The sequence below is a fragment of the Natrix helvetica genome (assembly GCF_964273705.1).
Source record: "Natrix helvetica genome assembly, chromosome: 1".
Classification (NCBI taxonomy): Eukaryota; Metazoa; Chordata; class Lepidosauria; order Squamata; family Natricidae; genus Natrix; species Natrix helvetica.
Genome location: NC_138548.1, coordinates 308888583 through 308906555, shown reverse-complemented (window position 1 = coordinate 308906555; position 17973 = coordinate 308888583). Strand labels below are relative to the sequence as shown.

The following is a 17973-nucleotide window of genomic DNA, read 5'->3' as shown; positions in this document are numbered from 1 at the left end:
TCATATATAGGCTGGGCAGAAGATGAAGGCAACGCCATAGAATTATGGCAGAAAAAATGATGTTGTCATTCATGTTTGTGTCATGATTAGGTACCCAACTTTTAAAGCAAATAGCACACAGACTAAACAGCTGAGGTGCTGTAATTTATAAAATGCACATTTAATATTCCAGTTTTCTGGGTAATTGAAAAATTAGTTAAAATCAGAAACATTTTATTTATTTTATGTACAAGACTTATATGGCCACATGTCAGATAATGATCCCAGGTAGCTTACAATAATCAATAGAAAGAGAAATAAAGCTGGCTTGGTGACTTTGGGTCAGATACTCTCTCTCAGGCCAACCTACCTCACAGTGATTGTCCAGAAAATAGGAGGAGGAAGAAGTATTACTGTATGTACAATATGTTCATTGTTTTGAATTACTGATACCCACAACATCTGGAGGAAAAATCGTTGCAGGTTTTTTTTTTAAATTCCTAGGTTTATTTGGATTTATATGCCGCCCTTCTCCAAAAGGACTCAGGGCGGCGTACAACATTAAAAACACACATCACAAAAGTTAAAAAAAGATTAAACCCATTTCCAAAAAGACCAAACCGATTTTTTTAAAAAGAAACAATACATTTAAAATAAATTAAAATTAACATTAACAGGTCAGGCCGGCTTGCTGGAAAAGCCTACTTTTTAGGGCGCGTCGGAAGGACCGGAGGTCAGGGATTATGCGGAGCTCCGGCGGCAGCTCATTCCAGAGGGAAGGCACTCCCACAGAGAAGGCTCTCCCCCTGGGGGGTCACCAGCCTACACTGCTTGGCCGACGGCACCCTGAGGAGGCCAACTCTGTGGGATCGTACTGGACGGTGGGAGGCTACTGGTGGCAGTAGGTGGTTTCGCAGGTACCCTGGGCCTAAGCCATGGAGCACTTTAAAGGTCATAATTAATACCTTGAATCGCACCCAGAAAACAACCGGCAACCAGTGCAGGCCATCTAAAAAGGGTGTGACATGGGAGCACCTAGGTACCCCCATGACAACCCGCGCGGCCGCATTCTGGACCAGCTGAAGCCTCCGGGTGCTCTTCAAGGGCAGCCCCATGTAGAGAGCATTGCAGTAGTCCAGGCAAGAAAGGATGAGGGCATGAGTGACTGTGCACAGAGCATCCTGATCCAGGAAGGGGTGCAACTGGCGTACCAGGCGAACCTGGTAAAAGGCCCCCCTGGTCACGGCCATCAGGTGTTCTTCTAAACTAATCCGCGTATCCAGGAGGACTCCCAGATTGCGAGCCTTCTCTGAGGGGGCTAAAATTTCTCCCCCTAACGTCAAAGATGGAACAAGATGTACAAATCGGGATGACGGGAACCACAGCCACTCAGTCTTGGAGGGATTGAGCTTGAGTCTGTTCCTCCCCATCCAGATCCGCACAGCCTCCAGGCATCGGGACATCACGTTGAGGGCATCGTTTGGGTGGTTTGGGGTAGAGATGAAAAGTTGGGTATCATCAGCATATTGATGATACCGTACCCCAAAACCACGGATGATCTCGCCCAGCGGTTTCATGTATATGTTGAACAGGAGGGGTGAGAGAACCGACCCCTGGTTAATTAGTTTCACTAATTAATTGTTGTCACTGTCAGGAAATTTCTTCTTAGTTCTAGGTAGCTTCTCTCCTTGGTTAATTTCCAACCATTGCTTCTTGTCTTCTGGTGCCTTGGAAAATAGGTTGACCAATTTGAGGCAGCCCCTCAAATATTGGAACACTATAATATCCCCCCCCCACTTCTTTTCACTAGACTAGACATACCCAATTCCTGCAATTGTTCATCATTTATTTTATCCTCCAGTCCCTTACTAATTTTTGTTCTTTGCATTTCCAGAGTCTCAATATCTTTTTTTCTGTTGCGGCGACCAAAACTGGATGCAGTGATTCCAAGTGGTACTAATACTTCATGTAATCTTGATTTTATCCCTCTGTTAATACAGTCTGGTTGTTTTGAAAACTGCAGAACACTGCTGGCTCATATTTAAGTGATTGTCCACTAGGACTCCAAGATCCCTCTCACAATTATTACTATTGAGCTAGGTATCACCTATTCCATACCTGTGCATTTGGTTTTTCTTGCCTCAATGTAGAAGTTTAGAATTGAATTTCATTTTGTTAGATAGGACCCAGTGTTCCAATCTGTCAAAATCCTTCTGTATCTTGAGCCTATCTTCTGGAGTATTGGCTATTCCTTCCAGCTTGGTGTTATCTGCAAATTTGATGAGTTTCCCTTCTGTTAGAAACTCAACAAGTTACAACAATATTTGTAAAGCAATATTTGTTATATATTTTGATAGTTTGTTAGAGCTGTGGTGGGGCAGGGTAATTCTGCTGACTGCTGACTGCCAGCAGTTCAATTCTCACTGTGTCAAGGTTGACTCAGCCTTCCATCCTTCCGAGGTCAGTAAAATGAAAACCCAGATTGTTGGGGGCAATGTGTTGACTCTGTAAACCATTTAGAGAGGGCTGTAAAGCACTCTAAAGCAGAATATAATTCTAAATAGCTATTTCTATTTTATATCCCATTAAATGCCCAGTTAGGTTGCCAAAGTCTTTAAATTCACAAGACTTATTTAAATGGAAGACATTCAGTAAAGCATCAACTTTATTGCTGGATAGTATATGTTTAGTATTTTTCATAACCTAATCTGGAAATGCTAACATGGAGTTATAAACAAACTTTGTCCAATATTGTCCAATTCCATGTGTAGTGTCTCAGTTTTGCTCACCAGGTTCCTAACTTTCCAAAAGGGATGGGTCATTTTTTCAAGAGAGTTTATATATTTTAAATGGTTGAAGGGTAGAATGGGACAGAAGGCCTCTGCAATACAAACTGTTCCAATCCCTACTCTTAACTCTCCATTTTCTGGGCTGATTTTAGACAGCTTTTTGTGCTTTTAGTTGGAAAAGGGTTAAAGACAGAAAAAGGGAGCTGTTTGCCTCTTACTGCTGCCACCCTGACCGTTAAACCTTTCCAAACCACTGAAAATGATCTGAAATTGGCTCAAACACTCCCATAGGATATAGGATATGGATTTAAAAGTAAGAATGGGAGCTGTTTGTCTCCATTTCCATTCTTAATTTTAAATACTAGAGCACCAATTAAAAAGGTGTCACTGAAATTTTGCTTCCAATACCTGGAGGTAAGACTGGTAGCACATATGCAGTGCAGGAGAATACAATCTGATTGTTCTCCAGTCTTAGTTTAGATAATGTCTGGAAGGACCTAATAGGACTTCTTCATACAAGTTTCTAAAATGTTCTTCTCCTGGAAAATTACTACATGAAAGTGATTACACAGAAAGAGAATTTTGTTTAAACAAATAGGCAGAGATTTGGCCTCCAAAAAGACATTTAAGAAATGATTCAATGAGGGAGGGGATGGACAGACGGAAGGGGAGGGGAGGCGAGGGAGGGAGGGAGAGAGACAGAGAATAAATCTAAATAGCTTATGTGTGTTGTTTTAGCACAAATTCCTTTAATTTGCCCACTGAATTCTTAACTATTAGACTATATTAATAATGCTCATTTTATATGACATAGTATTAACACTAGTTGTTCTCTTAACGTCAACAACTATTATTAATATTTTGACTTCACTAAAGTTTTCGTCAATGCATTAAACTAAAATGGTTAAGTTTAAAAGGAACCCAACTATTATTATAGCAATCAATCTGGATCATGCAAAAGGATTGTTGCATTTTTCTCCTGGTTTTCTTCCTGAGACACATCCTGCTGGAACCTGGCAGTGAGATGATATCTCTGCTCCAAGAAAGTAAATAATTGCTCCTCTTTGATTTCTTGGAGGGAGACATCTCATGACAGGAGGCCAGCATGATCAGGAGTGGAGACCCAGCCTGAGCCCCAAGAAGAAGTCTGGTCTTAAAGCGTCAGAAGAAAATTGTCTGAAATTAGATTAATCCATTACAAAAAGAATAGAGGGAAAAATCCGCCTACCACAAATAGTTTAGTTTACTTTATTGTCATTGCACCTCGTACAACAAAATTAAATGCCATTTCAATATATAACTATAAAAATAAAAACACAAACACACATCCTTCACATGCTGTACAATTGAATTGAAAACCTATATTGCATAAATATCACACTAGAATTCAATATAGTTACTGCCCTGGGATAGAAGCTGTTTTTCAGCCTATTTGTCCTTGTTTTTATTATCTTGTACTGTCTGCCAGATGGTAATAGTTCAAAAAAAGGATGCCCAGGATGAGATGGATCTTTAAGAATGTTTTGAACTTTCTTAAGGCAGAGGGAGCTATAAAGCTCTTCCAAAGAGTGGAGGGGGCGATCAATGATCCTCTGGGCAATAACATTAACCCTCTGGAGTGCTGTTCTATCCGCCACTGTGCAATTGGCAAACCATACACAGGTGCAGTAAGTTAAAATACTCTCTATGGTGCAGCGGTAGAAGGTCACCGCAGTTTTTCATTCAGTAGTTGTTTCAAATAAAGTGGTTTCAAGCACTGCCTGGGTGGGGGGCAAAACTGAAAATTTAAAACTGGATATCATTATAAATAAGGCTTGAGTCTGATGCATGAAAGGGTGGGGTTTTTTTCCTTGCCATTAGCTTTTTTCCTTTCTTGCAGGGACGTGATATTTCTTGCAGTGCACCATTGTTGTTTCTTTGCATGCCATTTTCTGTAGCTATTATGTGTGATCTTCTTGCAGCAACTAACTAGCAAATACACTGTTTCTTCAGGTTTTTTTTGCAGAGAAACATTTGCTGTCTGTTGCTGTCATCTCAACTCTGGCGTTGTATGCATTTGTTCTTAAGGCTTGGTCTTGTGCAGTCTGAATTAGTCCCAGATGAAGTTGTGCAAAGGTCTTAAGGGTCAGAGCTGCCACCCATCATTTTGCAGAACTCCTGTAGGATCTCCAAGATGCATCACACCCTTGAATGGAGAAATGCCTTCCCCCAATCCAAATCCAAAGTCAGATATGAAATACCTTCAAATCCGGGAAGCCCCAAAACCCACAGCACTTGGTCTTGTTAGGATTGAGTTGGATTTAACTTCCTGAAAGGGAACCTACGATATGATCCAGGAATGTAAACATTCTTGATTCTGAAACTTGTTTGGGATTAGGTTTGTAAGAGTTAAGTCTGACTCTTGATTTTGTTTATTTTTATTTGCCTATTTATTTGTTAGACTTGCATGCTGCCTATATAACCTAGTGGCAACTCAAGTTAAAAATGCAGAAGGTGTGAGAAGCAGGGCTGACATCGCGATGGTAGGACGTGTGATCTTGAAGCTCCAAGTTCGCCGTCAATAGCTCTGTCGCTGGATGGTCCTTTTGGACCTAAACCGTCCCGTAGAAACAGTCATAGAGAAGGGCACATTCTGCTGATCCCAGGGACATTGCAAAGTCCCTGGTAGATCCAGGAGAAGGCCTTTTTTCCGGCGACAGAGAAACAGCCATTCAAGCTGCTGAAAGTTGTGACAGCTCCAGAAACGGAAGGCAAGCTGGAGGGAAAGTGTGTCGAATTGGTGAGATAATTTTTATTATTAGATGAGAGAACCCCCAAAATGACCTCCCCCGTGACATCAGGATGATTTCCGATCTCCGCTCCTTCCGTGTACAGCTGAAGACCCACCTCTTTCAATTATCCGGCCTGGCTCAATTGCAACCGTAATTTTCCCATTCCTCCAAACTGTTTTTAAATTGTTCTTAAATATTAATTTTATTGGGTTTTTACAATTGGGGTATTTTAAAACAGATTTTTAACTGTCTATTGATGTAATTTGCTTCCTCCTCCGTGTATGTATGTGTGTTGTGTATGTATGTACGTTGGGTGTTGTTATAAATATGTTTCATGTTATATGCTCCATTGTACGCCGCCCCGAGTCCTACTTGGAAAGGGAGCGGCTAATAAATCCAAATTTATTATATTATTATTATTATTAAAAGATTAAAAGTAAAGTTAAAATTGAAGACAGAAGAGGTCAAGCGATGAGATTAAGCCTGAGTCAAACTTAGCGTGTTATTTTTCTTTAATACTTTTACTGCTGGAATTTCTATAAACACTTCTTATTTTTTAAACTGGATTGATTTTTTTAAAGACTTTCTTTCTTTTTTCAACGCCCTATAGTATTTTCTTTTTAATTTTCTTTTTCTTTCTTTCCTGGAATATAAAGAGGGAATTAAAAGTAGATGAAAAGAAATAACACTGCCACTTAGAGGCTTAGAAGCTTGGAAATATTGTTTCTTTTCTTTGTTTGAACATTTGATAATTTTGTGCAAAGTAAGACATTTCAAGGACTGTGAGCTTGTTTATTGAAAATGATGGTCGGATGAGCATGGCTTGTTTATACAGGTGCTCCTCTGGGTACTATCAGTAGTTGGACTGGAGTGAAAAGCTTGAAGTTGAAAGACTGCAGTGAACTTGGAAAGAGAATTGTTAACTTTGTTTGGAAAAGAGCCTTGGTTTCTATATAGTGGCAGTGTTTACTATCTGAAGGAAAAGATCCAAACATATGATGTTGCAACAAAAAGAAAAGGAAGTGACATTGCAGATGATTATGCAAGAAATTCAAATAATACAGGTAAGAACAGAGAACATTGAAAAGAGATTAGAGAATATTACGAGAATGAAATATGAGGACAGATTTCAAAAAATTGAAGAAAAAGATGAACAAATGGATATGAAAATTGGAGATATTGACAGCAGATTGAGCGTGATTGGAAAAGACAAGAGTGGAATATTGGAATGGGAGATCGACAGACTAGAATTTTACCTCAGTTTCCAGAATATAGAACAAGAAAAGGGAGAAAAAATGGCAGAAGTAAAGATAGAAATTCTGGCAGGAGCATTGGTGACAACCAAAGGGAAGGTGATGGAAGGAACAGATGAGGGGTTTCGAGCCTTTACAAGATATGCAGTGAAATACAAGTTGCCAAGAGATGTCCATACAAGATTTAATAAAAAAGCAATTAGAATACGAATACCACAAATGGCAAGAGATAAAAGATTGTATTACTATTGGATGGATACAAGATGATGTAATGAAATGCTATAATAAAAATTAATTTGAATTTATTTAAATTTGGAATATTTTGCGTAAAATAAAGTAATAAAGTTATAGTCAAATAAATGATTAACAATGATAATAATGTATACATATATACTAGATTGATAATATGATATTATATATAATTTCTAAGTGAGGATAATGGAGAGGATGCACACAAGTTTTGTAACCAAAGATAAACAATTTTATAAATTATGGGATTTATTTTATCAATGGTTAGACAAAAAAATATGGAAGTGAAATATGCTAGAGAATTTTATAAAGATGTATTACTACTGGATGAATGTAGGATGATGTAAAGAAATGCCATAATATACATTTATTTAAAATTTAGAATATCTTACATAAAACGAAGCAATAACATTTATAGTCAAATAAATGTTTAACAGTGATAGCTGGTCCAATGAAAAACTGTACAAAAGAGATGGGTTGCACCCATCCAAGAAAGGAACTGAGTTACTTGGCATTAAATTCACAGATTTTCTTGATAAACATTTAAACTGAAGAGCGGGGACAGAGAATTAATAGATACAGAACATCTCTGTCCCCAGCAAACTAAAATTCATAGGGTTATAAATGCATGTAACATAGATGTGTGTGTGGGTAAGATTATCACTCCTGCTGTCAAGCAAAACCAAGCATGTAATAGTGATTGTCATACCATGTGCATGAATCACACAAGTGGCAAGAAAATAGGGGCAGTCAGGCATAATACAGGTTATGTAGACAGTAAACACAAGGTCAATCAAAATGGACTCAAATGTCTATATACCAATGCACAGAGTATGAGGAATAAACAGGGAGAATTAGAAATTCAAGTAAAAGAGGGCAGATATGATATTATTGCCATTACAGAAACTTGGTGGGATGAAACTGACAAATGGAACATACAGCTAGAAGGATTTAAATTATTTAAAAGAAATAGACCAAATAAAAGAGGAGGTGGAGTTGCACTATATATAAGAAATAACTATGTCTCTACAGAAATAGAGCACAACAATAATGAGAACTATCTTGAATGCATTTGGGTCAATATTAAAGGTTGTGGGGGAAATGACATTGCCATAGGTCTATACTACAGGCCACCCAACCAAGCAGAGGAAGAAGATGAACTTTTTGCTAGTCAGCTAACTAAGGTATGTAGGAAGCACACCACAATAGTAATGGGAGATTTTAACTACCCTGACATCAACTGGGAAACAAACTCTGCACCAAGTGGAAGATCCAACAGGTTCCTAACAAACCTAGCAGACAACTTTGTTTTCCAAAAAGTAGAGAAGGAAACAAGGGGATCAGCCATACTGGACTTAATTCTCACTAACAGAGAGGAAATGATAGAAGGTGTTGAAGCCATAGGAACCCTGGGGGCAAGTGACCATGCAATATTGGAATTCAACATTATCCAAACACAAGTAGTAGAACAAAGTCAAACTAGAGTCTTGGACTTTAAGAAAGCTAATTTCAATAAACTTAGAGAGAGCTTGGGAAAAATTCCATGGATGAGAATCCTCGAGGGGAAAACAACTCAAGAAGCTTGGGAAATTTTGAAAAATGAGATTAGAAAAGCCCAGTCTAACACAATACCAATGAAGAAGAAAAACAACAGCTCCCAAAAGAAACCAGCATGGCTGTATAAACAACTATCTGACAAACTGAAAGACAAAAAAAGTAAGTATAAAAAGTGGAAGGAGGGGGACATAACTAAGGCAGAATATCAGCAAATAGCCCGAGCCTGTAAAGATGAAGTGAGGAAAGCTAAGGCTCACAATGAAGAAAGGCTTGCCACAAAAGTAAAAATTAACAAAAAAAGCTTCTTCCAACATGTTAAAAACAAGAAAAAAGTTAAGGAAACAATTGGTCCATTGCTAGGAGAAAGTGGCAAGAAGGTGACAAGCAACAGGGAGAAAGCAGAACTATTTAACTCATGTTTTGCATCTGTCTTTACACAAAGGGATAAAACAGTCCAACCTATCAAAAGCAGCACCACAAAATTAGGAACACAAATTGAAATAGGGAAGAAAATGGTAAGTGAGCACCTGTCTACCCTAGATGAGTTCAAATCACCAGGACCGGATGGATTACACCCCAGAGTTCTGAAGGAACTAGCAGACGAGATCTCAGAACCACTGAATTATATCTTTCAGAGATCCTGGAACACCGGGGAACTACCAGAGGACTGGAAAAGAGCTGATGTGGTTCCCATCTTCAAAAAAGGGAAAAAATTAGATCCAGGAAACTACAGACCTATCAGCCTAACCTCAATACCAGGAAAGATTCTGGAAAAAATAATCAAGCAACGAATTTGCGAACACCTAGAAGCAAACAAAGTAATAGCCAAAAGCCAACATGGATTTGTCAAAAACAGATCATGCCAGACTAATCTTATTGCATTCTTTGATGATGTGACAAAATTAGTGGACCAGAGGAATGCCGTTGATATAGTTTACTTGGACTTCAGTAAGGCTTTTGATAAGGTAGACCATAACCTACTACTAGATAAAGTAGAAGAATGTGGGTTAGACAGCATCACCACCAGATGGATTGGTAACTGGCTGACCAACCGCACTCAACATGTAGTTCTCAATGGAACTGCATCTACATGGAGGGAAGTATGCAGTGGAGTACCCCAAGGCTCTGTTTTAGGCCCAGTACTCTTCAACATCTTCATCAATGATTTGGATGAGGGAATAAATGGGGAACTCATCAAATTTGCAGATGATACCAAGCTGGCAGGAATAGCCAACACTCCAGAAGATAGGCTTAAGATACAGAAGGATCTTGACAAACTTGAACATTGGGCACTATCTAATAAAATGAAATTCAATGGTGAAAAGAGTAAGGTTCTACATTTAGGCAACAAAAACGGAATGCACAGGTACAGTATAGGTGATACCTTACTCAGTAGTAGTAACTGTGAAAGGGATCTTGGAGTCCTAGTGGACAACCATTTAAATATGAGCCAGCAGTGTGCAGCAGCTGCCAAAAAAGCCAACACAGTTCTAGGCTGCATCAACAGAGGGATAGAATCAAGATCACGTGAAGTGTTAATACCACTTTATAATGCCTTGGTAAGGCCACACTTGGAATACTGCATTCAGTTCTGGTCGCCACGATGTAAAAAAGATGTGGAGACTCTAGAAAGAGTGCAGAGAAGAGCAACAAAGATGATTAGGGGACTGGAGACTAAAACATATGAAGAACGGTTGCAGGAACTGGGTATGTTTAGCTTAAGAGAAAGAAGGACTAGGGGAGACATGATAGCATTATTCCAATATCTCAGAGGTTGCCACAAAGAAGAGGGAGTCAAACTATTCTCCAAAGCACCTGAGGGTAGAACAAGAAGCAATGGGTGGAAACTAATCAAGGAGAGAAGCAACTTAGAACTGAGGAGAAATTTCCTGACAGTGAGAACAATTAATCAGTGGAACAGCTTGCCTCCAGAAGTTGTGAATGCCCCAACACTGGAAGTCTTTAAGAAGATGTTGGATAGCTATTTGTCTGAAACGGTATAGGGTTTCCTGCCTAGGCAGGGGGTTGGACTAGAAGACCTCCAAGGTCCCTTCCAACTCTACTATTGTATTGTATTATTGTATAATAATTGTATACATATATATTAGATTGATAACACAAGATTCTATATAAATTGTAAATGAAGACTATGGTGAGGAGTTTTGTAACCGACACACTGTACGAAAATGGAAGATGGTTTTATGTTTGTCGGTGCTTGTTTGTTTAAAAATAAAAAATATTATATATATAAAAAAATGCAGAAGGAACTTTGTGCACGAGTTCAAGTGGAAATATGTAAGTGGAAACACGTATTCTGTTGTAATTGTTTTATGCATTTACTTCACTCACTGTTGGCACAACTTAATTCCAGACTAGCCTTGGCCAGCTCACAATATGATAACCAATAAAAATGCAAAACAAAACAAAATGGAATCCAGTCTCTCTCTATAAAAACAAAAAGAAAATACCATCTGAAAAGTGGCTCCATCACCGTCAACCCAATGCCTGCAAGGACAACCAAGTCTTCAGGACTTTGCTAAACACTAAGAGGACGGGCATATGGATTTCAGTGGTGATTTCATGCTAGAGGGCAGGTCCATGGATAGAAAAGGCATCACTCCTGAGTCCTGATAGACCTTTGTTTAATCAAAGGAACCCAGAGTGCATGAATTCTGTGTGCATTTCTAGCTATGCAGAAAACATGACAGACAGGCAATAACCTAGCATTAGGCCATACGGTGCTCTGAAGGTGATGACCGACACCTTGAATTATAACCCAAAGCAAACTGACAACTAATGTGAAGCAAAGATCTCAGCATATTGCTGTTGCATTGCACAAGTCTGTGTCTAGGACATGGGTGACAATTTCAAGGGGCCTTCCAATTCAGGAAGGAGCTCAACTGGAGCACCAGATGGAGTTGTGCAAAGGCCCTCTTGGCTACATCAACCAACTATTATTTGATCCAATACACTATTACAGGGGGAAATCCCCCCCCTCTCTCTCACACACACACACGGCCACTGAGAACATGATACATATATAAACCATATAGATAAATGAAGGTGTCAAAACAAAATAAAAATTAAAAATGTTAGAGATTGTACATAAAAGGAAAATATTTTAGAAGGAATCAAATTCCTGTTTGCCTTTGTAGTTTAACATCAATCCTACAATTATTATAGGGACAATGAGTTTATCACTGTAAATAGTGAGTAGACATCTGGCTCTCCGAACAGTTTAAATTTCAACCACAAGCAGTGTAGCCAGTATGGACAATGGTTACCACTGCTGAGTACTGTAATTCAGTAAAATTCAGGAAAACTTTAGTTCGGGAAGTTAGATCCTGGCCTGATGGAGCATGGTAATTCATGTTTTTATGTAAAGTCCTATATCTACTTTTTATACAAAGTATATATTAAATTCACTGCAGTCAAAGCTGATGGAACTTCCTGGAAAAAACTATTCCTAACTATACAGATACTAAGGTTACTCAGTAGTAGCTATGGGAAGATTCTAAGTCCCTAAAATTTAAAAATTTTATATACTGCTATACTGCTGCAGACCCAGGACAAGTTTCAAGTAAATTATTTTAAAATTCCATTGAAAGGATTCCTATACAACTTATCCTACGGTCTAGTTTGGTATACTCATTTTTAGATTGAAATATTCCCTCACCTGAATGGAAAATAAAACAAAAGGTTGACTTTCTATTTCATAACAGCCAGTATCAGTTTTGCGGAAGAAAAGAAAGAGAAATTATTTTATTTTATTTATTAAATTTATACCCATTTCATTGTCCCAAGTGTCTCTGGGAAGCTTTAAGTCTAATTATATAATTTGACAATTTTTTTGGCCATAGCCAGCTCCTTGTATTTAAATCACAGCTCATATTTCTTATAAGGGGTTTTCAACGTGGAGCTTAGCTATTCTCGGCTGACTTTGATATTGGGAATTTTATAAACATTAATGTTTAATCCATGACCCATTCCAAATTAACTATCAGAATTATAAAAATGGATACCAGCACTTTATCCATAGTCTCTGTGCTTTATTCCTGTCAGATAGAACATTTAACAAAAAGCATGAAATATTTTGTAAATACGAATCACTGCTCTTAATCCTCACCCTCCTCCTTCTGCCCTCAGTTTGTTGATTGGAGGATATTTGGATTGGCTTTATATATGTCCTCCACTGGCAGAGAGAATATCCAGTGGGGGAAGAGTATATTGTTCTGGAAATCTCATTCTTTGCCCACGAAGGTCTTTCCAAGTACAGATCAACTTTTTGGGTTCCTACCAGGTGTGGTTTTCTTAAGTGATGGTAGATCTGCATTTTAAGCACATCCATTCCCACAAAGTCCCTTTGCATCAACATAAATAGCATGAATTGTGTAGCTTATCATTATGAAAGACACGTCAGCAATATTGTTTTATACATAAATATATCTTTCAATTGTACATGCACATTTATGTCACCAGCCAACGTATCTCTAATATCCTCCCCCTGCAACCTCTGAAATCTGCATTGTCCCTGCCCAGTTCTTATTTAAACAAGCTTTTAAAGTTCAGTTCCTCCAAGCCTTGGGCTAGAGTGAATGGCACAGCCCCTAGCAAGATAAGCAGCTTATTAGAAATAATGCTATTTTTCCAGACTTCTGCTTTTTTAATGCTTTGATTCAGTTTTTATATTGTTTGTAAGATCATGACATACCATATTTTTTGTTGTATAAGATGTACCCCCCCCCCAAAAAAGAGGGTGAAAATCTGGGTGCGTCTTATACACCGAACACAGCATTTTTGGCCTACCGAAACCCCGCCCCTTTGCAAAAATGGATGTGCAGAGGGTTTGGGAGGCTTGCAAAGTGTTCCTGGGGGTTAGGAAGGGCAAAAATGAGTGAAAAATGGGCCATTTTTGCTTGTTTTGCCTCCCCCCCCAGCCCCTAGGAGCACTTTGCAAGCCTCCCAAAGCTCTGCATGCTTTTTTTTTTTTTTTGCAAAAAACGAGGCGTGCAGAGTGTTTTGGAGGCCTGCAGAGTGCAAACCTTTTTTTAAAAAAAGATTACCTCTTCAAAATCATGGTGCGTCTTATACTCTGATGTGTCTTATAGTCCAAAAATACGGTAAACTGTGTACTGTCCAATGTCATAATAGGAAGCTTATTCTCTCTCTTTTTTTTACATCTCCCTTACATTCCATCCATTCTGTTGGAAGATTAATTTATACTTTTAATATCTTTTAATACAGGATAGTTACTTTTTCTTACAGCCATCATTCCACTTTCACTTTTGTTTCTTTCCTTCACTATATGGCTACTAGGCAGCGTTCCAGTCTTGTGAGATTTATTACAACCTATTGGAAGCAGTATTAAATTAGAACAAGTCATTTTTTTTGTAGTGAATTACCAGCCCAAGACCTCATCTGTAAGTGTTGCTCTTCTCCAATATGGTTGAAATCCTGGTTACTTATTTAAAAATGAACTGATTTAAAAATGACACTTCAGCTCTGGAAGTACTTAAACTATCACTGGATAGTCTTGCACACAAATTATTTCCTAGCCTAATCCATCTTGGAAGATGTTTTGGAATAAAATTGAGAGGGGAGGAGAAATAATTTTATAGTAAAGAAAACATGAGGAATGAAATCAGACAGAATTACTTCACTACTGTATAATGCCAAATAGTTTGTTTCTTTTGAATTGGCCTAGCCTTTCAGCTGATTTTAATGCACACTTGCATTCCTATAAAAGACAAATGCTCTCTCAATATGCGACTATCCTTCCCCAGCACTGAAATAAGGAGGATAAATATGGGAACAACCACATTTTTTTTTCTTTTAATGATCCTGTGATCCCTTGCATCGGGATGTATTCAGGGCAATTGAATGCAGCTGAGCATTTACTGGCCAGATGCCCTTCCTGATGCCTATGTGAAGCTCACAGCAGATATTTTCTGAAAGAGAGAAATACCTGCTACTACTTAATATTGAACTCACAGCTTCCTGATTGTTAGACGAGAGCTCCACCATTAGGCCACTATGCCGTTCATGGGAACAATCACAGAGATTTACTGAAATTGCACTTTGATTCTTCATTTGTCTGTGGTGGGAATATTGGGTTGGCTATCATCCTGGAGAATAAGCATGTTAAATTACAAATAACAGTGGATGAGTGCATTTTGCCACAAAGATGTACTTCATTTTGGGATGTTACCTGAACAGAAGTATTGAAATACAGGACACTAAGATCAAGATAGATATAATCCTTCCATGTGTTGGACATAAATGCTCATTTTAGCAAAACGAAATAGGTATGTACATCCTTACCTTTTAAATGAGTCCATTATTAGCAATTTGTTCATCACTGCACCTTCAATCTCACCAAAGAAGTTTCCAGTCTGAAGCCAAAGGAAAATGTCAAGAAATTTTAGATAAATGCAAATCAACACTGGTTACAATTTTATTCCTATAAAATGATCAGAATTTTTTTAAAAACATGAAATGAAATCCTTTGTTATTGTAAAAGTTGAAAAGGGTTTAAATATCACGACAAATTATAAAGCTTACAAACTAATTCCTTGAAAGTTGTGAGAGTTTACATAACAGATTGCAGTTTCTTGTGTAACATCTGATGCTGGAAATATATCTGTGTGTGTGTGTATGTATATATGTATATATATATATAATGTGCTGAACTCAAGCTTGTAAAGAAAATGCTCTAATCTGAACATAAACCCATTTGATCAAAGTTCTATTTCACAAAAGTATAAATAGGGTTAGAAAGAAAATTCTAAACAAATAATAAAAAGTGTTTTTAATAATTCCTACACAACCTATTTAATGCTCTACATTTTAATCACATACATAAATATTTAGCTTTGTATTACGAAATGAACTATTTAGACTCTATTTACTATCCTAAAAAGGAATTGACAAAGATAAGTTTGAGATAAGAATTCAAAGTTTTAGGTTGTGGATTTTCTGGCCAATCCCTAAGAGATTTGGGTAGGCTTTTTCCCTTGACATTCAAATCCCCCATATATGCAGCATATGTAATTTTGCAGTATAGGAACAACTTTTGTTTATTCCTTAAAGAAGTAATCTCAGCATTTCTACAGGGGAAAAAATGTTGCATGAATTCTATTAAGTTTGCTTTAATAAAATACTGATTTTGCTGTATGTAAGTTATAGACTTGGCTTTAAATATGCATCTGGGAGTTTGCTGGCAATGAAATTACAAGTGAGGCCCAAAATGAAAGATTTTTTTTTGTTAATATAGTAAGATCTCCCTTTTATATCCCAACTAGCCAATAACTTGGTGTTGCCCGGGTATTTATTTATAGGAGGAAAATGTCAGGACCAAACATAATTTCTAATGTTGGATTTTCCCCCTTACCAGAGGGAACACCCTTGTGGAGTACTGTGAAGCCATTACCATGGCAGCTCCACTACACTGTACAGTAAAAGTCAATATGGCAATACGGCACAACAGGCTGTATCTTAACAGAACACACATCTCTAGGGATGTTAGGGGTGTCTTACCCCCACTGGGTATTTTTCTCCAGAGCTATGTGCCAACTTTGGTTGAAATTGTTCAAGGCATTCCAGAGTTATGCTGGAACACATGCACACACACACACACACACACACACAATTTGAGTTGGTAAAACTCGGTACAAGCATTTGCATTTTATAGCTTGAACACATTCCGTTCTGAAGGTCTGTCTGAGGATGTCAATCATCAAATAAGTCTAAACATGCCTCCCTTTCAGAAGAAATCCAATTTACTGGGGAAAAAAGAAAATTATGCTTAAAATATAAAGAGTCATTAATCAACTTTAAAAGTTAACTTTCAACATAATATGGGTTAATTAATTTGAAACAGGGGGTATGATCAGTTTTAATTCCCATTGTTCAGAAAAATTAAAATCTGTGGTTTGTATATAATAAAATCATGGAACATAACTTTCTGCTTAACTTTACCTAGATTATGTCTAGAATTTTCTCTTCTACAGAAGTTAATTTGATCTGCCCAATTACTGTATATACAATAAGACTAATTTTGCAGAGTATGCAATTGTACTGCTTTTTCAGCAACCCATGAAAAAGGATGTTTATAAAATTCCCATAAAAGGGAAATGGAAGCATATTCCATTATTTTTCAAGTTATAGTCCTGTTTCCATAAATTATATTCATTAGTGGAATCCAATGTAGTTTTTCCACTGACAGAACTTTTCAATTAAAGAATCCCCTTCATCAACCCTCAAAGTCAGTTGAGTTACATAACTTTTTAAAATAAATCTGGGGAAAACCAGGATAAATTCAGCAGAGAAGAAATGAGATATCTGCTCGTTAGCGTTTGATTGTGCCCTGCATCTGAAAATATCATATATATATATATAAAATTTATCAGTACAAATACAACATATATATATATATATATATATATATATATATATATATATATATATATATATATATATATATAAATAATTTATCAGTACAAATACAACATATATATGTATGTATGTATGTATGTATGTGTGTGTGTGTGTGTGTGTGTGTATATACATATATATATATATATATATATATATATATATATATATATATATATATATATATATATATATATATATATATATATATATATACGTACGTCTTTGGTTGTTCGGGTTTTCTCCCGCGTAGAATTGGAAGTATCTTCACAACGTTTCAATGAAGTCTCATTCATCATCTTCAGGCTGGTGCTTCCGGCTTGGTGCTTCCAGGAGCAATGTGAGATCTCAGCTGGTTCCTCTTTTTAACTGCCAGTGGGGGTTTGAGCTGATTGGGTGGGAACTTGGCTGCATTCTGATTGGGTGGAGGTGTATTCTGATTGGTAGGGGGCTTGGCTGTGCTCTGATTGGATGGGAGTTTGGCTGTGCTCTGATTGGATGGGGGCGTGTTCTGTTTGGGTGGGGGCCTGGTTGTGCTTGTGTTAGTCTGAGTTGCAGAGGGATTTGAGCTGGTGAGCTGCTGGTGAGCTGCTGGTGAGCTGCTTCGCGTTTGTGGTCTTGCCACATCTCCATGGTGGAGAAAACCCGAACAACCAAAGATGTACATACAAACACCCGCGAAAACCTCAGAAAACATATATATATATATATATGTATGTATGTATGTATGTATGTATGTATGTATGTATGTATGTATGTATGTATGTTACTATTGCAAGGACCATTGTCTTATGGCTCTGTTTACTTCAAAAAGATTAAATGTTACATTTATCATATTTAAAGTTATCATGGAAGAGATAGAAGCCTGACACTATGGAGTCATCTGGTAACATCTGTTCTGGCTGTGACTTTTTGTTAAATGGCTTACTGTAAACATTTGCA

General features: G+C 37.6%; 1 protein-coding gene across 3 annotated transcripts in view; it reads right to left on the bottom strand.

The window, feature by feature from the left end:
- CACNA2D3 (calcium voltage-gated channel auxiliary subunit alpha2delta 3) overlaps positions 1 to 17973 on the bottom strand; it is a 631895-nt gene that overhangs the window by 36700 nt on the left and 577222 nt on the right. For all 3 annotated transcript variants that reach the window (XM_081935818.1, XM_081935819.1, XM_081935820.1), the window contains one exon: positions 14920 to 14990. In XM_081935818.1, the coding sequence (XP_081791944.1) occupies positions 14920 to 14990 (71 nt within the window). The remainder of the gene's footprint in view (positions 1 to 14919; positions 14991 to 17973) is intronic.